A 23097-nucleotide genomic window follows, 5' to 3' on the forward strand; every position below is an offset into this window, starting at 1 on the left:
CGCCTATGAAATTAGATGTGCTTTCTTCAAGTTCTTCATTTCACCGAGGGAGTCCCCAACACTGTCATATCGAGTGAAATCGCGACGTGCTGCGTAAGGCGAAAATCTACCCTCCTTCTTCCAACTTCTCCTCCTTCCGGTTTTCCGCAACGACCCCCGTTGCGAATGGGAGAAGAGGTGATGTGCAAACATTCTACCCATGATGCTCCGCTGACGGTCAAAGGTAATGGCTGAAGAGGGGCAACCCATCTCCGTGCTCGTTTACATTATGACCGGAACTAAAGGAAACCTTTAGGGGTCTTGGCTGCTTGCTGATTTAATTAGGAAGTGGGGGGTCCTTACGATCAATCTGCTAGCACTTGGATGCGTGACTGCGACTAAATTACTATTATTTAATGCCGCTTTTCTTACACGTAAGGGGCCGGGTATAGTGAAGCAGAGTTGTTGGAGAATACTCAAGATCGCCACAGCTTGAGGCAAAGACAAACCTCTACATAGGAAAAGAACACTGCCTGACATAAATTTTTTCGAGTTTTAAGTAGCAGTAGTCGAGTCATAAAAATTACTTCTACCCTGTCCCACCTAACTCTGGAGCAAGGCCACGCATAGCGTCAGAGAAGGGGAGGAAATCTAGTGCGCAGAGCGAAGTAGCACACGCCGATGTGAGGGCTGGTAACTGCAGTCGCTCCCCCCTCCATGCAATACTACCCTTCCCTCTCACGTGTCCATTGGTGAAGCCGTCTCGCGTCACTACTTTGCATATACTTGTTTTCGTTTGTTTTCTCCAGAGTTTCCAGGGACAAAGTGTAGTTTTCATTCAAATTCATATTTTGGAGACAGGAAAATTTTAAGTTAATTACGTGTAATTTCGCTACAAAATGTACAGCATGTCCAGCAACCGTAGAAATATATTTACAGGAGATTTCATTTAACATGATACATATCGTCATCTTTGATACAGCTCTGAGAATTGCAACAAAAACTTGTCATGATTTGTATGGTGTAGTATAGTTACCGTAACACAAAGAATTGAATTTTGGGATCGAGTTCCGGAAAAAGGACATTGAAGATATAAATACAAAAATTTTCATCTCTCTAAATTAAAAAAAAAATCATTAAAATGCGTTGTGTTTTGAATAATATTTCTCAAAATCGATTATGAATTATGCGCTCATATTCATTGGGTTATACGAGTAGCGAGTGATAGATAGTTGATCTTCAAACTCTTGTTTCGTTTCCGTTTAAAGTGCAAACTGGACTCGGAAAATCTAGACAATGTACCCACTTGGTAATTGCCTAGCATTGTATGCATGGCATAAAATGAGAAAACACAACTTCTGAAGCTCCTATGTGTATCATCACTGCGTAAAGTTCAAACTGATTGATTGATTTTTGTATTAGGGGCATATGAGCACATGGGCTATTTTGTCTGCCACACACTATGGGAAAAAACATCCGTAAGTAAAACAGAACCGAATACAGGTCCCCACCAAGAAAATAAAATGCGTCATTTAATAGCTCGTCACTTAATTTTTAAAACTGATACAATCTTAGATTCCTTAACAATTGTTATTGAGTTGGTGTTTAAGTCCACTTTATGCACAGTATGGCTAATCGGGACTGGACCTACAGTTTAAAGTGGGATCCGAACCACTTGTGCCTCCACCGGGTATCGAACCCGGGACCCCTTGATTACAAGGCAACGACGCTACCACTGCGCCATGGGGGAGGCCCAGATTCCTTAATAAGAATTAAACTGTACGGTCTTTTAGGATAAAATCTCCATACCCTAGGTAAAAGCCGAGGCTGTGAAGGGACAAACACAGAACAACAAAACCCCGTGAAGGGTCGTGGGTCCAGGCGCCAGAGACTCGCTGGCCTGCAAGACAGCAGTTACCGGGATGCACAATGTGGAAACTGACTTCTGGGTGCTTTACCTTACACCCCGTAAAACTCAAACTGCTCAAGCGTTTTCAAATAGAGTGCAAAATCGGTTGAATCTTGTAGCAATGTAATGAAGTGTACATAAAAGTTAACCCTTATGAAAAAATACGCAAGATGCTACCACAACTCTTGATTACACATCGTAAAAGTTTAGCTCCCAATTACTCCGCCATCGTTATCCCAATGTGCAGTGCAGTAGATAGAAGAGGAAAGAGGATTACTTCCCCAATCTTCATGACGGATCTTAGGACTTCTTTACCTCGTAAGTGTTTCCACCGACTTCCCCGGATCTCTTTCTTCTCCACCATTAACGCCTCTCTACCCAGGCCTCGGTTCTTTCGGTGATTTTCCGCATCCTTCTTGGTCAGCTCAATCCTATCCAAAGAACAACTCGTGGAGTTGTGTTATAAATAAATTTTGACTTGCACACAAAGACTGACTTCCTGGCAAAATCTATTTCCTAATCCAAGAAAATCGAATCCAGAGGTCCCAGATTCGAATCCTGGTATCATCGCTTGTCTCATCATCAGTTCCATCTGATCATCATTCATACTTATGAATCATAAGTATGTAGTATGTAGTTGTAGTGTGGAGCGCACTTTTCTTCATACAAGGATATACTAACTGATAAACGGAAAAAATTCACTCTAACCAATTTAGAGAGATATGTAGTAGTGCACTGCAATTTACATAAATTCAAAACTACTTAACGATTTTCGTTATATTGTGTTTAACAACTGGAAATAGTAAATTCAATTTAATACAAGATTTTGCAACCTTACTTGACATGGAAGCTGTTGTTACTTCGTCTTTACCTTCAATGGTCACTATGTGTGTGTAGTACTTTAAAAAATAAATGTATTTCGAGGATTTTTTTGTGCCTATATTTTTCCTATAGTGCATAATTTGCATATTTGAGTGCATATTTTACTTGTTTTTAGTGCATAGATGCATGCATATTTTCCACTTTTTTAGTGCATATTGATCCGCACTTTACTTATGATTAACCCAAGAGGTAGAAGAGCAACGTAAAATAACAAAAATAGAGAACAAGAACTTACTGGGAGATTCAACTTTAATTAATTTTGGAAGTTTGTCTCTCCAACTTAACTCTGATTAGAGTGCATATTTCGGCACCAGAACTATAATGTCCTACTTTCCTTGTAAGTAATCTCTCTCTAGTGAACGAGATACTTTTGATGAAACGTTTGGCATGTAAAGTTAGCAGCCTACAATACAGTGGCTCCGTCATACTCTTGGTGGGACAAAAGGCGACTGCAAAGTACCTAAACGGGGGATCGAGCCCAAGACCCCTTTGATAGTGTCAGCACTACGCCATCACAGATACCTTCAATCTGCATACATGTAGTTGTAATCCTCGAATGATTGATTTGTTACAACGTTTCATTTGATGATGAAAGGTGATACGATGAAATTGGTGAAAGGACAAACACAACCTCACATGGACAGGACACAACGTGAGCACCATAGAGGAGTATACTGGCTGTGAGTCCACACACCAGAGCCTTATTAGTAACACTCTCGACTGGCATTTTGCAGGCTAACAAGGCTCTGGTGTCTGGACTTGCAGCCAGTACACTCACTTATTTAGATTACAACTAAGGGGTGAAAGGGGATGAAACCTGTGGACTCACCACTTGCGCAAATAATTGTTTTCGTTCACTCGCTCTAGATTTGCAATATTTTTCTTCGCTTTTGTGTAACTTTTGGCTAATTTGCGAAGATAGGGATGAGTGATGATATGACGAAATTGATGAATGGACACTCACAAACATCCATGCCCAGGCCGGGATCCGAAGCGCGATGTGCGAGCCACTCCGCCACGGGGGCCGGCGCACCCGGGATAGAGCGTAGCATTCCAAAATATGGATGAGGCTTTGTTTGCCGCATGAGACGTTTTGCCAATTTCCGAAAACAAAACCATGAACATCTATACTCTGTCTCCGGAATCTGTGGAGCAAGGCCGCGCATAACGAAAGAGAAGGGGTGTAAGCGAGTTGGCCGCGCAAAGCAGTGTACGCTGCTGCAAATGCCTGGTAGCTGTACTCACTTACCCTCTCAAGTTCTGGGCGAGCACCCTGGAGTCGCCACTTGCGCAGAGACTCGTTTCCTTTCGTTCCATCCAGAGATTCCCGGGACAGGGTGTAGAGTGGGATGCATTAGTATTACCAAGCAAATTGCCCGTCACCATGTTTATTCTCTTTGTTTCACGCAATGAGAGCTTCAAGAATTGAAACAAAACGCCAAACAAGCTGCGTACAACTTCTGCACTAGCATACTTAATAATCCATTCCTTAAAAACATGAAGTATGCAAAAGAAAATTAATGACAATATTCATTGACAATTTACCGAACAATATTTGTGCATCCAACTGTACGTGAAGAGAGGTTGACATCTGGGTGTTTTCAGAGTCACTCCCCTACAGCGGCTTAGTTTCAATCTATACTCTGTCCACTGAATCTGTTGAGCAAGGCCGCGCATAGCGGCAGAGAAGGTGGGGGGGGGGATCGAGTGGGCAGAGCGAAGCAGTAGAGTGCAATACACATATCTTCTCCGTTGCGCAGATCCCAATTTTCGTTTCGTCTCCCTCTCTCTCAGCATCACGTGTTCTACCCTGCTCGCCAACCTTCGCCATTGTTGCCAAATTGTTGCCTTGGCAGAAGCGTGTACTGCTTCGCTCTGCCCACTCGATCCCCCCTTCTTTGCTGCTATGCGCGGCCTTGCTCCAAAGATTCCGGGGATAAAGTATAAATTAGCAATACGATGATTTGAATTAAAATTTGTGGGTGCGTCAGCACTGAGGCTATTTTGCACCCGTCACACTATACGGGGTCCAACCCCTTATCATAAAAATAAAAGCGTGTCTGAAAACTAAAGTTTCCTTACCTTGGTTAAAAGCTGAGGCTAAAAAGGGCGCTCAGCACAAATAAGGACAAAACACAGGACGACACAGAATTATACTGGCCATGGTGCCAGTCGCCAGAGCCTCGTTAGTCTGCAGTCCAGGGTGTACTACGTGGAAGTGAGGTTAACTATTGGGTGCACTACGTGGAAGGAGCACCCCTTACACCCCAGCAATACGATGATGAACGCGTCCATGTTGAACATTGCAAGAGAAGGGTAAATCTACCTTCTCTATTCAGTCTCTAGAGTAGAGTGATTTTTATTTGCGTGGAATGAACTTTTGCCTGTTTGGATCTTTCAGAGTTCCGACAGGAGAAAATTGATAGACGTGGGAAAGAGCCATAGTCCGAAGTCCTTGAGAGGGATTGAACAACATCCACATATTCATCTCCAAACAGGGGGCAACTTGTTGTCGGAGCGACGGATTAGCCGGCTTCCTCTGCCCAGCTTCGTTGCTCTTCCGACGAAAAGAACACAAGGTTTTTCCCTCCCCCTTCTTCCATCTTCCTCCCCAAATCTGATCCATGGTGAAAAACGACGGAGTTGAAATCCAGCCGCCGTCCGCGTGGCTGAACTGGAAGCAACTGAAGTAGTGAATTTCCGCTTACAGAAACTTCGAGCCGTAAATACAGAACGATGCCCTCCTCGCAGATATAAAACGAAGAGAACTTCATGAACTTTCTACCTGGTAAACATTTTCCTTCTGTGGAGTTTATCATTTCAAAGGGCATCGTTTTGAAAGCGTTATTTGAATACTTCGTCCAAACAGTAGAGTGATACTATTCACACCTTGAAGTTACAATGCCCTGTTAACCCCGGCATTGCTTTGAAACCAAAAATAACAGTTTGTCATCTACTTGAAGGCTGGTTATCGATATTTGTCCTATATATTTTAGGCTTTGTATAATAAAGATATCGCGAGGATATTTTTTTTAATGTATGTCAATGTAACTGTTAATGTGCAATTCAAATTTAACGAACTTAATCATACCAATGGGATGTTGAAACACTACAGGACTTTTCATCTACACACACACAAATTATTTGTACGTATATTACACATTTTGTTTGAAATATTTAGTTTTATAATAACCTGAAATGTTCATGAATTTCACTAATAAAGACTCAGTTCAGTTTCTAATTTCACATTTTTGCAAATTTCAATTCATTCTATATATTTGTGGTGATTTTTACATAAAATTACATATTTTGGATTTTATCATTATAGTATGCATATTGTTCTTTTAGCGTCACTTTTGGCTAATCGCGACGATGAGGATGAGTGATGATATAATCAAATTGATGAAGGGGCACTCGCACCCATATCCACGCCTGGATTTGAATCCGGGATCTTTGTTGGCGAGATCGAAAGTCGACCATTTAACGCGATCGGGCACAGTTCCGGTGACCGATACTTGCGTAATATGCTTAAGCCTCTGTGTTAGAAAAATGTGACGTAGAAACTGGTATCGTGCCAGAAAGGTGTGGAATTAAAATATTTTAAAATGAGTGTGGGTACTAACACAATGAAATGTGCATTATTCGAACTCAGGACGTCTTGCATTTAGGCAAACGCTTCATCGCACAAATTGTCTAAAATTGAAGTCTAAAACTGGTAAACGCTGTAAGTGCCACAATAATTCAAACACCGTTTTCCACGTTAAACTGTGAAATGTGCCATGCTTTATAATGTGGTAAACGTGAAAAGTGGCTGGTAGCCCTCTAAGTAGTTCAAAGGGCGTGTAAAGAGGTCACTAGTGTGAACGTTCTTACGGGCTGATGTGCAAAACGATGCGATTTCCCAACACTTTAGCTTTTGGCACTTACAACGTTTACAACTTTTAGTCCTCAATTCCCACTATTTTGCACAAAGATAAGCAATGAAACGTCATTTTTGTTTATCTGCACAGATGTTTGAAATGTTTGTAAACATACACAAGATACTAATTACTACTTGCTTGCATTCATTTGGTGCTTATTAAATAAAAGTTCATTTTATAAAGATGTAGAATGTTAGTGGAAACAGCAAATATTTTTTTCGGAATTCTTTATACGTACGTAGGTATTTAACATGTTTCTACCAGATTTCATTACATATTTATGTGCATATTTTATAAGTTATTGTGACAAACATCCTGGCTGTTTATGCTTTAATTCCGTTATTTCACAAAATCATACTTGAATATTTTACAATCAATTAACGTACTCTTTACTGACCTGAGAGAGCTGGGTATATTGTCAGTGGCCTGCCTAAACATAGAAACCACTTCATTTGCTATCGTGGACGACGTCTCTTGCTATCTGTTAATACGCACTAATGAATTGGAAACCACAAAACCTGGAGATTTTTGCATCACACAAAGTTATCAAGACTGCTAAACACACTCAAGTACTAATTAAATCGGGACCTTACGTAACGTGGCATCTGTGCATACATGCACAGATTAACTTATATATGAAGAGTTTAATAATCGTCTAATTACATATACTCACACAGGGTGTGTTACTTATAGTAACAGGTTCTTATTTTCGAAACTAGTAATAAAAATGCATAAACTGTGCACAAATGTGAAGGTGTTACTTTTAACAAGAAGTCTTTGTTTTCTGACAACAAAGTTTTCACACATACATTTTGTAATGTGCTCCGTTATTTTTAGTGTTTATCCCGGACACGAAACGGCATTAATGCATGTGGCATCCCTATTTTAAAACAGTAGCAAGCTATGATATTGTGCTGTTCGATTTAGTGGATTCCAAATTTCAGTGATGTGAAACTTCCTCAAAAGAATACAAGGTGACATGGAACATGACGATTATTTGTGGAACCCTCAAACATGTACTATGTTGACGATTCCTATGAGAAAAAAAAATCGCTATACACAAAATATTTCATATAAAATAATTGTCTTAAAAAAATTGAAGCACAGAAGGACTTGGACGTTACATTCTCAAGAGGATCTTGCATTTTCTTTGTGCATGTTATGTTTCGTCTATGAATTTTCGGAAATTAATAACTTCTCACTTCTCAGCATAATTTACACATTGTTATTTATTTTAAAATTAAATACTGTTTTCCATTGTAGTCCATGGCATGACCATCATACTATGCTAGCCTAAGCTCTATCCTAAATTTCTTCTAAAATTGTGCGCCACTGAATTCCATTCCATCTCAAATTCCTATTGAAAGTTGTCAGTGGGCACGCACTATACCAGAGTTGTAACTAGAGATTTCTACGTCTGGAGCGAGATTAGATTCGAAGGTCCAGTGCAACGAATTTACCCACCCCCTCCCTTTTCCTGTGTGGGACAAATTTTGCTGTTGTCCTAGTTTACACTCTTGTTTTAACATTCGTGCACAAATAGAAAATCCAGGTCCTGTTAGAAATATACAGCAAAATGATAGCAATGTGAATCTACAACAATGCTAACTTGTCTCTTAACTGTACCAAAGTAAATACAAAATTGCAATGTGAAAAAAATAATTGAAATATGCACTTCTTCTCTTCCATATAGGGTAATTTACAATGCCTTACTATGCAGTATATTAACTGCAATTATTACAGCGTACACAGAATCGTTAATATAATAGTATATAAAATGATGCATGAACTTTAATAGAACAGCAAGGCGTTCGTCGAAGGGTGAACGTGGTGTTCAACCGAATTATTTTTTCGTTGCAAATCATGTAGACAAAGTTATGTAATCCTTTGTTTGTTTAGATACCCTTTGAAGTGTTGGAGTTTGATATTCGTCTGTTGGATACGAAGCGTGGCGTTTAGTTATCGCCAGAATGTTTCTTTGTAAAGTGAGCGCGGTGCACACCCTCCACAGACTGTGTTGCAATTCTTGAACGTTTATTTCTCTCAAATTATTTTGTTATTATTGACTATTTTGTTATTTTATATTTATTACATTAGAAAATACACCATAAATCTCAACTTAGGCAAGTACTAGTTAATATTTCAGTTAAAAACTGAGTCAGATGATTGTAAGTTTCTCAATATCTAAGGTGTTGATAAGTTTGAAGTCACCAATATATTGTGGAGACATCCAAGAAGATAAAGGAATTTTGCACGAAAGATTGACAAGCGTTGAATTGGATATTCATGACTTACGATGTGTTGCTTGAGATAATCAGGAATGTAATAATGTTGAAACAGAAAAAGAAAGCAACGCATTATGTGTGGATGAGTGTGGTCACCCCTAACCAACGGCGTTATACAATAGAGCTGTAGGAACTGAAGGTTAATCAATACTGACAATACCCTATAATGAATACCTTTAGAATCACTTCATCTGTGAATTGTGATGCAAACATGCATTTGTGGCTTAGATGAAATATCCGGGGCTTGACCGAAATGTTTACTCGTGAATAGCATAAAAGGGGGGAGACGGTACATGCCTAGTAAGAGTAGTTCCCCTCCCCTCCCAGACGGTACCAGAGACTGAACATAAGCTAAACACAAGAAAAACAGAACAAAAATGACAGAGCAAAATGGAAACCTCACCAATAAATACAAACCGATGCAAACACGTTATGTATATCCACCACTCGGCAGACAAGAGGCTGCCAACAGAAGACGAAGCAGATCAAACAGACAACCAGAAAAAAGGCACAAGGATTAAATTAAACGAGCATGAATGGTTAAACAGAACACAAACAATAGGACAGTATCTACAGACGATGAAGACTCAGACGCAGACTAAAATACCGCAAATAAACAAATAAATGACTTCCGACGTACACATCGGAAGTCAGCCTTCATTTTCTGTAACCACCAGGAATGAATGGGAAGCTTCTGGTATACAGAAAGCCACCATATCCAGGAACTCACCAGGCAGATATAAAAGACATGACCATATTTCAAAATCAGATCTCAGTGACTATTTAATCTTTAGAACCCGTAAATAAAGGTGCTGACTAGCAGTCCCTCGGATTGCTGGATTTCAATAACATGACATACTCCTTCAGGTAATAAATATGTCAATAAAATTAGAAGAATGAAACAAGGAAATTATGTAACAAACTACTAGGCAAATGACGCCCTAGTATATCTATTAAAACACTAGGTCATACGCGGTACAAGTTTGTGCGGGTGGTGGCGGGTTCGCACAAATAAAAGTCTTCCTCCGTCGGCATTCGGGCACTATTATCAACGTTATGCCGATGCTGAAAGAAGTGTCGTGGCTATGACAAAGAAATCACACACTCTACGACACACATCTGCCTTGTTCTGAAACCACTTACCCGACAGAAAGTGGTCCAGTGGCGAAAATCAGTTGGGTTTGGTGAATACGAAGGCTGTGGATGGCATTCACACCCTAACTTGTGTCATGTTAGCTGCGTTATTTGTGATACTTGGGCACGAGCGTTGTCATACAAAACAAGGACAAATGTCTGTTCACCGATGGTGAAGCTGTAGGACGCAGTGCGGCACAATAATGGTCCGAATGGTTTTACTCTGAGGAATACATGATGAATGATGCCAGCTGCAGACCATCACACAAGCAGAAACACCTCTTGAGGATGGAGGAGTGGCTGTGGCAGTACCCTGGAGGATCGGCAGTATCCAAACATTGGGCTGACTGACAACAATTGTCGAACCAGGCCGGCTTTTCTCTACTGGTGACAACTCGATGCAAAATCCATTCCCGATTATTCTTCAGCATGTGATAGGTGTACACTTGGTTCACTATACTCTGTCTCGGGAATCTGTGGAGCAAGACCGAGCATAACGGCAGAGAAGAGGAGAAAGCGAGTGGGTCGAGCAAAGCAGTACGCGCTGCTCCATACGGTTGGTAGCTGCAACCGCATTCTTCCCTCCATGCGCTCACTTCTCCTCCCACGCCTTCCATTTGTTGAACCCTCTCGAGCCACTACTTGCGAAGATAATTGTTTTTGTTCACTTGCTCCAGGGATTCCCGAGACAGAGTGTAGAGTCAGGTAATGGAGCGCCCACGTTTCCAATTTTTCGACTTTGGCTATTGCTGCCAGGTTCCAAACCATAGTGCGCATGCAGCGTTACTGCTATCGGACGGGCATTTTGGCAGTGGTCACCTACGGTATGCTTCAGAAGCTCATCTGAAAGTGCTTAGAGGATATTCACGTGGTTGAATATCCAACGATGTGTTATCTCTTCTACGTTTCGCGAACCAACGACGAATGGGGTGTTCACGAGCCGTTAAGTTCTTCGAACATTGTATTAACGTTTTACGCCACAGCGCGAGCACTACGAACTCAGTCGTGGAGTGTCTATAGTTCATTCCAACCGACCGCTACTATGCAAAAGCGCACCTTACGATTGAATGGTTATCACTCACTTTTCTGCAAAGTGCTTGACGGCATACCCATGGTATGTGTAAGATTCCCTTGAGCCTTCAATGGTTTTACCCAACGGGTCGTGAAAAAGGACATTTGAAACACGCCGACCAAATATTTCCCGATTTTGGCTGTTTCCAATTTCGAAACCCTCCTGCATAAATTGTAATGGTCATTACTCGGTACCTTGCTTTTACATTCATGAACAACTGGCATACATTACCTTTTCTTAGAAAAATGAATATAAACTTTATGTGAATATTAGAGGAACGACTCTATTGCAAGTGAAATAGCAAAAAAATTCTTGGATCATTTCTCAAACTGATAGTAATTTTGGTGCCCTATGAGTTCCTAAAAAGATTACTCTTGCAAACTTTTTTCGATTCTTGCTCGATCGGTGTCCCCTATGCTCTGAGTGAGATGCCCTCCTATACAATCTCATATAAATGTATGTTAGAACTTTCGTTCTAACGATATATACGTTACAAAAATATTTTCATAAATATTCTTCGTACATCTAAAAAATGAAAAATATTGCTTAAATTACATGTTTACATGAAATTGAGAGAAAAGAGGATGACTTTATAAAGTACTCGTAATAACGGGTATAAAAGTAATTACGGCATTTTATTTTATGTGGAAATTTTAGACTTGTAAAAAACGAATATACGCTTTTAAGTGAGCTCCTCTCCATGGAAAAATCCTCCATGCAGAGATATATCTATCCCTACCGGCTGGCATGCATGAAAACACACACAAAGGCACCTCCGCCGAATTGCGGTTCTAATTAAGATCTAAACGGCGGGGAAGAAAGGGGTAAGGGTCCGCAGACCTCTTTATAAATATTGGAACAGTTTTCATCCATGAGCTAATGGCGAACATTTTACTCCAACGTTCAAAATGTCTAACTTTCATTACTTATCTTTATCTAAAGTTCTAGTGTTGAATTTAATTGTTGTTTTAAGTCCACTTTATGCACAGAAAGGCTAATAAGACTGGACCTAGAGTTTAAAGTAGGATCCGAACCACTATGTGCCTCCACAAATTTGTAGTGTTGAGGATGGCTTAACAGCGGTAGTAAAGGTGCAGGTAGAGTTGTGCGAATATTCTCGCCGAGTCGATTCTTCTCCAGCAGAGATGTTTTCTGTTGCAACTGACTATCTGATCTTGTTCTCGTGCTAGACTGCTGAGCGGTCGCTGCAACTGACTCTCTGATCTTGTTCTAGTGCTAGACTGCTGAGTGGTCGCTGCAACTAACTCTCTGATCTTGTTCTAGTGCTAGACTGCTGAGCGGTCGCTGCAACTGATTCTCTGATCTTGTTCTAGTGCTAGACTGCTGAGCGGTCGTTGCAACTGACTCTCTGATCTTGTTCTAGTGCTAGACTGCTGAGCGGTCGCTGCAACTGACTCTCTGATCTTGTTCTAGTGCTAGACTGCTGAGCTGTCGCTGCAACTAACTCTCTGATCTTGTTCTAGTGCTAGACTGCTGAGCGGTCGCTGCAACTAACTCTCTGATCTTGTTCTCGTGCTAGACTGCTGAGCGGTCGCTGCAACTAACTCTCTGATCTTGTTCTAGTGCTAGACTGCTGAGCGGTCGCTGCAACTAACTCTCTGATCTTGTTCTAGTGCTAGACTGCTGAGCGGTCGCTGCAACTAACTCTCTGATCTTGTTCTAGTGCTAGACTGCTGAGCGGTCGCTGCAACTAACTCTCTGATCTTGTTCTAGTGCTAGACTGCTGAGCGGTCGCTGCAACTAACTCTCTGATCTTGTTCTAGTGCTAGACTGCTGAGCGGTCGCTGCAACTGACTCTCTGATCTTGTTCTAGTGCTAGACTGCTGAGCGGTCGCTGCAACTGACTCTCTGATCTTGTTCTAGTGCTAGACTGCTGAGGGGTCGCTGCAACTGACTCTCTGATCTTGTTCTAGTGCTAGACTGCTGAGCGGTCGCTGCAACTAACTCTCTGATCTTGTTCTAGTGCTAGACTGCTGAGCGGTCGCTGCAACTGACTCTCTGATCTTGTTCTAGTGCTAGACTGCTGAGCGGTCGCTGCAACTGACTCTCTGATCTTGTTCTAGTGCTAGACTGCTGAGCGGTCGCTGCAACTAACTCTCTGATCTTGTTCTAGTGCTAGACTGCTGAGCGGTCGCTGCAACTAACTCTCTGATCTTGTTCTAGTGCTAGACTGCTGAGCGGTCGCTGCAACTAACTCTCTGATCTTGTTCTAGTGCTAGACTGCTGAGCGGTCGCTGCAACTAACTCTCTGATCTTGTTCTAGTGCTAGACTGCTGAGCGGTCGCTGCAACTAACTCTCTGATCTTGTTCTAGTGCTAGACTGCTGAGCGGTCGCTGCAACTAACTCTCTGATCTTGTTCTAGTGCTAGACTGCTGAGCGGTCGCTGCAACTAACTCTCTGATCTTGTTCTAGTGCTAGACTGCTGAGCGGTCGCTGCAACTGACTCTCTGATCTTGTTCTAGTGCTAGACTGCTGAGCGGTCGCTGCAACTAACTCTCTGATCTTGTTCTAGTGCTAGACTGCTGAGCGGTCGCTGCAACTAACTCTCTAATCTTGTTCTAGTGCTAGACTGCTGAGCGGTCGCTGCAACTGACTCTCTGATCTTGTTCTAGTGCTAGACTGCTGAGCGGTCGCTGCAACTGACTCTCTTATCTTGTTCTAGTGCTAGACTGCTGAGCGGTCGCTGCAACTGACTCTCTGATCTTGTTCTAGTGCTAGACTGCTGAGCGGTCGCTGCAACTGACTCTCTGATCTTGTTCTAGTGCTAGACTGCTGAGCGGTCGCTGCAACTAACTCTCTGATCTTGTTCTAGTGCTAGACTGCTGAGCGGTCGCTGCAACTAACTCTCTGATCTTGTTCTCGTGCTAGACTGCTGAGCGGTCACTGCAACTAACTCTCTGATCTTGTTCTAGTGCTATAATTCTGAGCGATCACGATGCCATCGCATCTGACACACTTTGGACAAAATGGACGTGGGTTCGTGCCATGATCAGGCAGGCTGCACTTGCCACAGATGGTAGTGGTGTTTTTGCAAGAGAGCAGTGTGTCAAAATTTTGACACTTAAAGCACCTCGGAGAATTGGGAATATATGGATGGACATTCAGACTGTAGTAAGCCCTAATTCTATTCGCCTGAGTTTTCAGACAGGAAGTTAAAATGAGCGAAGGGATGCCTTCATCTTTATCCTATGTACTGCCGTAATATGCTTGTCTGAATGTTCCTGCAGAATTTCTTCCAAGTGGGGTATGATATCTTTACAACTGTTCAGCTGTCGGTGGGGCTCAACCTGAACAGGTAAGTTTCAGAAGTTTGGACGTCTGGCGATCTGTGGTTTGATGAGTCCCATTGCGTAACATTTTGATTTCAGGAATATCAGCGATGTAATCAAGCGGTTTCTTGATCATTGACGGTGATAGGTTCTTTAAAGTACCAGGTCTATTAGCAATAGTGACACATGTATCATATCTACCATTAGTTCTTTCCACTGTACTAACTACAAGATATTGCTAGGCATAAGTTCCGTTAATTACCTGTTCCATACAAGTTGGGGTCAGTGGCTTCGAACGCTATGACATATTTACAGTTCATTTTCAGGGAGCCCGCAAATGTCATGATTGTATTGCAGTTAACATTTCGACATTCATTACATATTGGTAATATTTTACAAGATAATAATTTTTAGGTCAACATGCAGCGTGGCTGGAAGACATTTCAAGGGTGACTCGAGCGAACTTAAGAAATACAACAGCCTCCATTCAACTATCTCTGCGGAAGCAAAAATGACATTATTTCGAACAGTTTCTGATATTTTTTTTGGCTCGGATGAGAAAGTCACACTCGCTTATTGGCACTAATGTTGCTATCTTGTCATAAAAGGGAAACGTCCGCGAAACTTTTCTCAGTCATTTATCGGCTTTAGTTGTCTTCTCTCTTCCTTCATGAGATAAAGAACATATTTCCGAATTGCAGGCAGCGCAGAAGGAAAAGGGAAGGAAAGAAAACGAAGGGGAAAAAATCGTGGCGTGCTTTGCTTGATTTCTCTCATGATGGTTCAGGAAGTTGTCTTCGCCTGCACTCTCACCCTAGACGCCTTGGGACCGGATTGAAAGGGATTTTTACTCCCTCGCCATGGTTGGTGGGAGGTGAAAAATAGCCCGCTCTTGTATTGCAGGAGAGGAAATAGAATCTTCTCCTTCAGCTGTGGTAATATCTCCCTTCTCGGCTCTACTTTCCATTCGTTACTGCTATCTCGATGGAAACGCTTTCACCTTGCTAATAAAGCTAATAAAGAAGAGAGGCAATGCGATGTGAGGAACGGGGGGAAATGGGGGGAGGGCGGGTTCCGCGGAATTAAAATGCGATATTCTGAAGCGGATTCGTGGAAACAAGAACAATTTTGTCTTCGCAATAGAAGCTAATATGACTCCTTCAGTGAAAGTGGAATTTTTATCAAAACTAATCTTTGTGAGTAACTATGAAGAAAATACAAGTAGATTTGTGTACCTCATTCTACATTTCGAAATTAAATTTGTCTTTAATGGGGCTTAATTACAAGGTACACCCAATGGCATTCGGGGAAATGTAATACTACCCAGAAATCCACAGTCGGTGGGATGGGAAGTTCCACGTGTTCGAACTTCAAAACATTATGGAGCAGTTTTGGTTACATATATGTCTATGTATGTAGGGATGTGCTAATTTCACAATAGAAATATTAAATTTGATTACGCAAAATAATCAATTTTATTAATTTAATGAATGTCGATTGTATTCTTTTGGTCAATTGCAATGGGGAGATGGTACGAAGGATTGAAAGAAACAAACAAAAAAAAAAAAAAAGAAAGAAAGAAACATCTACCATGGTCTTCTTTCAAGGTGTCGTCCAGGAATTTGCCTGGATCTCAGGCAGGAACTTTTCCAACTGTGTCCCTGCATTAGTGGTTCCGTGATTCAGCAATACTCTCATCAATGGGTTCTTGAAGAACATTTTTTCAGTACTCGAAGATTTTCTGTCCTTTCGAACCCTCAGGTTCCCATGAGTTAACGAGATATGATTTCTGGAGATTTCAAGCTTTCAAGATCTAACAGTATTCTCTTCCTCAGGGACGGAGGTGAACTTCGTGAAGTTGAGAGTGACGGTAGCTCTCGAAAGCTTGGTATCTTCTCCAGAAATTACCCAAGTAGTGACGCGAGACGGCTCCACTAATGACCACGTGACAGGAACGGGTTGCGTGGAGGGGAGATAGCGACTGCAGTTACCAGCCTTCACAGCAGCGTGTACTGCTTCGCTCTGCCCACTCGATTTCCCCCACTTCTCTGACGCTATGCGCGGCCTTGCTCCAGAGATAGAAGGGACAGGGTATACGTCGTTTTGCTGCTAACATTCTTGCAAAGTAAGATCTCGTTCAAACTTCAATTTCTCTTATAAACTTCACCAATAACTCCACAGATATAAAACTCTGGATAAACTTATTACTAGGCATTTAAGTGAATCTCTGTTACTCTAAGCGTAACCTAAAGATATAAACTTAAAATAGTGAGCATCTCGCAACATAATTGGCTGTATGTTGACAAATTTTACCCATTTAAACATATTATCACGGTTAATTAAGCAGTCCATTACTCGGCATACAATAACTCAATAAGGAAATAAATAGATAAATACAAGCTACCTTTCTGTGGTTCTACACACTGTTCCGGGAATCTCTGGAGCAAGTGAACGTAAACAAGTCCCTGCGTAGGTGGGATTCGAGAGACTCGACGAAAGAACGCGTGAGAGAAGTGAGAGCATGAAGGGGGAAACCGCGGCTGCAGCTACTAGCCGTTGGCAGCACAGCGCACTGCTTTGCTCCGCGCACTTGCTTTCTCCCCTTCACTACCTTGCTCTGCAGATTCTTGAGACAGAGTGTAATTCTCAAACGTTTCGTAAGAACCTAAAAAGATAACACTTCCACTAACGTGTGTCAATTAAAAAATTGGATACATGCGCAACAACAGTTGGTTGTCATTGCACGTTGCAAGTAAAATGAAACATTGAAATACATAAGTGTATCTTACGCCACTAGTTTCATTGGACCACAAACATACAGCTAGATTTTATATTTGATTTTACAATTTCTAAAAATCTTTATTTCATGATAAAGTTTTGAACTGGTTTGGTATTGGAACAAGATTTGATCATAACTTGAATGAATGATGCCATACGCCATCGATATAGGACGTACTGGTAACTTCATCTTAGACGTTCTAGATGAAGGAATTTCACTTAACTTCCAGAAGGGTGTCATCGCCTGTGTGCAGAAGTTGGAACCTGTTTGATTACGTAAAATCAATGATCCGGAGGAATTCCGGAGTTTAAAGAGGCTCGCAGCAGTCCTCGAAACTCACTGTTGCATACCTTCATTAAGAGAAGACGTCGAAGAGTAAGAATCCAAAGTTACAGCACGGTTATCTTTCGTTCATTTCTAGGATGTATCGTGGAATGTCCAGTATAATCATAAACATTTGTTTCAAACAATTCATTTGCTTGCTTACATACTCTGTCCCGGGAATCTCTGGAGCAAGCGAACGAAAACAAGTCGCTGCTCAAGTAGCAACTTGAGCGGGCTCGACCATGGAACTCGTGATAGGGGAAGCGAGTGCAGCTACCAGCTGTTTGCAGCAGCTGCTTTGCTCCGCCAACTTTCTTCCTCTTCTTCTCTTTCGTTATGTGCGGCCTTGCTCCGCAGATTTCAGAGACAGATAGCCACTAATTCATCGTTATGCATTCACATTTATCCTACTAAATACTGCAATTTCAAATATGGTTTCCTTCAATGTCATGGGATAAGTTTAATTATCCTGGTTTATTTACATTTTTATCTTGCTTGCCGGTTGCATTAACTACATTAAAAAAAAACTTTGCAGTGTAGAGTGTGCTATTTTTAACAGCAAGATCATGATTCACGAGAGAATTTTTGTATTTTTACTTTCTTGTTTCACATCGTTCTTCTATCTCATTGGGCTAATGGCGATAACTGAATAATAATGAGGATAAAAATAATGAAGGCACGAAGTATAAAATGTACCACTACATAAACGGCTAATCTCTTAACTTGCCCTTGTTCGCCGAGATCTGGTAATTAGGTGATAACTTTTATATTTATAAATTATGCAAAATTCGTAAAACTTTCTAGTGCAAAAATTCCCAATTTCGAACGTAGATTCGAAATTGCAATAAAACGGTAGATGTTCCATTTTTAAAAATACAATTCTGTTCTGGGATGACAACACTGTTGGTCGTGTGACCACGAATATGTTTCTTCCCTGTCTCCCTGTAATTGTTACAATCCCTGCAAAAACAGAAAAGGGATTATCGATATGTTTTTAAATAATTTAGTGGCCCATTTCAGATGAATCAATCTCCGTATATGTATGTCCAGGGTGTGAGTCTGTAACTTTGTAAGAGGCTAAAAATTTTAAAACTGATAAATACTTGCATAAACTATCAGTTTAGAGGTATCTCCCCAGAGCAGGACCTCACATATGTTCAAAATACTTCTTTAACTCGCCGTATTTTTTTTGGGGGGGGGGGGCAAGCAGATGTGGATAGTTTATTCAATTTATTTTCCGTTTCAGAAGTACATGTATTATCATTTTACAAATACACCCTGTGTACGTACACACAGGCACGGTTCGTATTTTGGCTTGTGAATGAAGATGGACATTCTGCAATTTTCAAACAGCATTAATGCTTCTTTATTTCTTGTCTTTACAGAAAATGATCGGTTCGGAGCGTGGCATTCTTCTCCGTTAGAACCTTCTAAGCTTGGAGTGTGGCACCGCCGGCGAAGATTATGAAAGGCAACGGCGGAAATGGACCCATTAGGCACATTCTGGTGTGCTTCTCTTTTAGTGTTGCTGTCTCAATCATGAAAGTGAGAATGTATTTTTTTCTGTGACTATATTTAATTCAGTATCAAAATACTCTTCCATTCAAATTCAAATTTTATGTCCTAAACGGAATGAAAAGAGTTGTGATGAGCCGTATTGTCGTACTATGTTTTTACGTAGCTTTTGTTTTATGAAAGCGTTTAGAGTGTAAGAGTTGTATTGACTGAAATGTAAGTAATTTTCTTTCAGAAATTATTTTGTGTAAAATCTTTGAGATATTATTCTGAATATCCATATAAATAAAAATTATTTTTAATATCAAGTTCTGATAGAATTTGGATAGAGGGAAGGGTGTATGATAACTTCTGCTTGAGCTCTGATCCTTTCTACTAATTGATTGATGGTTTTAAAGTTGTGAATTGTTCTTATAGTCATATACAATGTTTGGGATTTTACACTATTTGCTCTAAAATATGTTGATAACAGCTATAAGCTGAATTATATCGAATACGTTGATAATGTTCCTTGTTTTGTATTTGTGTTCTGACCTTGTAGAGAGTTCATAGAACCATTCTTTGGAATTTATTGTTGAACCTTGTAGGAGACCTATGTTATTTTAGAAAGTGGAAAAACATATCTGTGAGAAAAAATGACAATATTTTCACATATCTCGCAGATAGGGGCTTTATAAACAGTTCGATCATTTTACAGTAGAAATGTTTCAAATTCTCATAATATTGACATATGACAATACATTCAGCTACAAAGTTTCTTAAGTACTGATCTTCAGGAAGACAGTTAATTGTAGTGAGAAAATTTTTTAACCCTTTTATCCTAATTTTGTATAACACAAACACGACAATATTCTACAAACTCCGTATTATTTACAGATGTAATAATTCCTATACTAAGGAACATTACATCGAATATGACAATAAGTGTGATTCAGTGTGTTAAAAATTGCCTGCATTTCCTTAAACGATACTTTGTTTTACACTGAGACAGAGATTTGTACGCATTGAATCTAATGTTTCTACTTAGTATTTTTATGGTAATACCTCTGTATTAAAAGCTAAACGACGCCATTATGCCAATAGGCTACATCGAGACAATAATGACATTTCTTCCAAACTTTTACATATCTGTATACACATCACATGTCATGTGAGCTTAGAAATCAAATACGTGGATAAGTTTGATCACATATGTATCGCTTGATTTTGTCTGACGTTATGATAAAAAAAAGGACTCGTTCTCAATCATTGTAACATATCTTAGTGCATATCCGAATCTTATGTGTTATCTGTTGTTAACATACGAATCCATGTCAAACAGGAAAAACAGCTTAAACGCCTTTGTTATAATCCTTTACAAAATTATTTGTTTGAAATCAGGTTAAAAGGTTTAAATAGAGACGATTATGAACGTAAATATTCAGCTTGTATTTTTCAGTAATTGTTGTTGAGTTAAAATTGTCAAACAGGTATATACAAATTGACAATCAACAGAGAGTACTTATTTATAGTAATGAATAAGTAATTAAATAATTTGTTTCCATATATAGCTGAAACAACACCAAAATTTTAGTTAATAAATTTTAAAAATATTTTAAAATTACAAACCAGTTTTGTTGTTGTGTTATTTGTATTGTATAAGTTGTTAGCACAATTGTAGAACTGTAGCTAATTCTATTTATGTACAGCAGTTCGATGAGTCAATAAAAGGAATCCTACGTACTATGTGTATTTTTATCAAATTCCAATCATATCTATATGTGTATGTGTGAGAAAGTTTTTTATGTGTGTGTACTTGCATGTCAAAGATACATTTTCGTTTTCTCCGGAAATGGTAAATCATAAAAGTCAAATGAGTAACCCGAAAGATAAAGAAAATGGCTTACATTTTTTACATGACTAATATTGTAAATCTTGCTTTGATGCTAATTAACTTTCCAATTTCAAACTAATTTCTACTTTTGAAAATAATTTCACGATAGATAATTACAGAAAAACAAACTAACACGATTAATGCTTTATCCATAATATCTTCAAACGCAATGAAACTTATATTTTCACTTTCTTTGTCACATACTTGAAAAGATACCGTTGCCTATAAAAAAGATAATCGGATTTGGTATTAAAATGTTTCCCAAGTTCAAAACGTAATTTTAGACCATTCTTGGCAATGTTAAGAAATTTAATTCACGCCGATTGATACTCTCAGTTTAAACATAAGCAAAGCTCAAAAAGTTCAATTGTTTATCGTTGTTTCACATGCATTGAAAAACGTTCACCGTTGTCCACAAATATATCATGAAAGTTATTCAACACCCAAATCTATAGTTTCAGAATATATATGTTTTTTTTTTTTTTTATGCTTCTTTGCATAGTTTGCTCTTAATATTACTATTGCCTGTCATTAAAAGAAGAACACAATGTGGATTATTCCGGATGCAATAAGAAACTGTCTGTAAACAATGTGGACGTACTACCGGGTGTACCGTAAGTCTGGAACTATGGGTATTGTTCATATTACCTTTTCTCTGTTACATGTAAACCATGGCACTGACTAAAGAGGAGCAAATTCAAGATATTTTGCTGATGGGGACTTTGAACACATTATTTAACTGTGTTGTACAATATTAAGTTCCTAACATGAATCTGTTTTGTTCTTGTCCTATGGTTCCAGACTTATGGGACACCCGGTATATAATTTCCTTGTATCTGCATAAAAATTCTAAGTTGGAAAATGTATTATTCTTAGCAGAGCATGTCAAATCAAAATTATATCAAGTAAGAGGATGAATTATTATTTTTCCAATTATTTACAAAAGGCAAACACTTTACAGGAGTAAGGTTGCAGAGAAGATAGAGAACTACTCTGTATCAGGAATTTATGGAGCAAGGCGGCGCATAACGGTAGAGAAGGGGAGAAATCGAGTGGACGGAACCAAGTAGTGCAGCCGAGTGTAAATCTCCATGCACTCACTTCCCCTCTCGCGCACTCATTGGTTGAGCTCTCTCGAGTCCTGGTTGTGCAGAGAACTACACTCTGTTTCGGGAATCTCGGGAGCGAGAGAAAGAAACAAGTCTCCGCGCAAGGAGTGACTCGAAAGGGCTCGACCAATGAACTCGGGAGATGAAAAGTAAGTGCAGCTACCAGCCCTTAGCAGCAGCCTTCCCCCCCCCCTTCTCTTCAGTAAGCGCGGCCTTGTTCCACAGATTCCAGAGAGAGATTATATAGTTTTCGTTTGCTTACTCCAGAGATTCCCTGGGTAGAGTGTAGCAGAACTGTAGCTCATATCAATCAAGATTGCCATCACAATTGGAACAGGATTTGTCCAAAATACCAAAGAGGATGTTATCCATCACTTCAGAGAAACCCCGCCCCCCCCAAACACACACAATTCTCTAGATCCCTCCACAATAACACAATAGGCCACAACAGTAGAATACGCAGCACTATCACAATCATATCATTTCTTACAAGTAACAATCTTTTAATACATATTTTATGTTTTGACATCCTATGAACGTGGGAATGGTTGCCCTTGGAAAAGTTCTCAGATACAGTGGACTTTTTAAATTCGAACTCCAAGGGAACACGAAAATGGTACGATTATCTAAAATTCTAATTAACAAAAACATCACATCATTAAAGATAGTTTCAAGCGGAATAAATTTCTGTCCGAATTATCTCTACTCTATCCAGGGAATCTGTGGAGCAAGGCAACACATGAAAGGCAGGGGAGTGGAGAAAGCGAGTGCGTGGAGTGAAGCAGTACACGCTGCTGGAGAGGCTGGTAACTTCAATCGCTCCTCCCCCTCCACTCACTCGCACGCGTTCATTGGTCGAGTCCTCCGAGGTCATTACTTGCCTTCGTTCGCTCGCTCCATAGATTCCCAGGACAGAGTATATAATCTGTGCCGGGAATCTGTAGAGCAAGGTCGCGTATATCGGTAGAGAAGGAGAGACTTCGAATTGGCGGAGCAAAACAGTGCGCGCTTCTGAAAACGGCTGG

The 23097-nt window shown here is 40.2% G+C and overlaps 1 protein-coding gene across 2 annotated transcripts in view; it reads left to right on the forward strand.

The window, feature by feature from the left end:
- LOC145984381 (uncharacterized) overlaps window positions 1–20732 on the forward strand; it is a 252089-nt gene extending 231357 nt beyond the window's left edge. For both annotated transcript variants that reach the window (XM_083118042.1, XM_083118043.1), the window contains one exon: window positions 18961–20732. In XM_083118042.1, the coding sequence (XP_082974168.1) occupies window positions 18961–19043 (83 nt within the window). In that variant the 3' untranslated portion in view covers window positions 19044–20732. The remainder of the gene's footprint in view (window positions 1–18960) is intronic.
- The last annotated feature ends 2365 nt before the right edge of the window (window positions 20733–23097 follow it).

Source organism: Lepisma saccharinum, chromosome 2 (genome assembly GCF_977018435.1).
Source record: "Lepisma saccharinum chromosome 2, izLepSacc3.1, whole genome shotgun sequence".
NCBI classification, from domain to species: Eukaryota; Metazoa; Arthropoda; class Insecta; order Zygentoma; family Lepismatidae; genus Lepisma; species Lepisma saccharinum.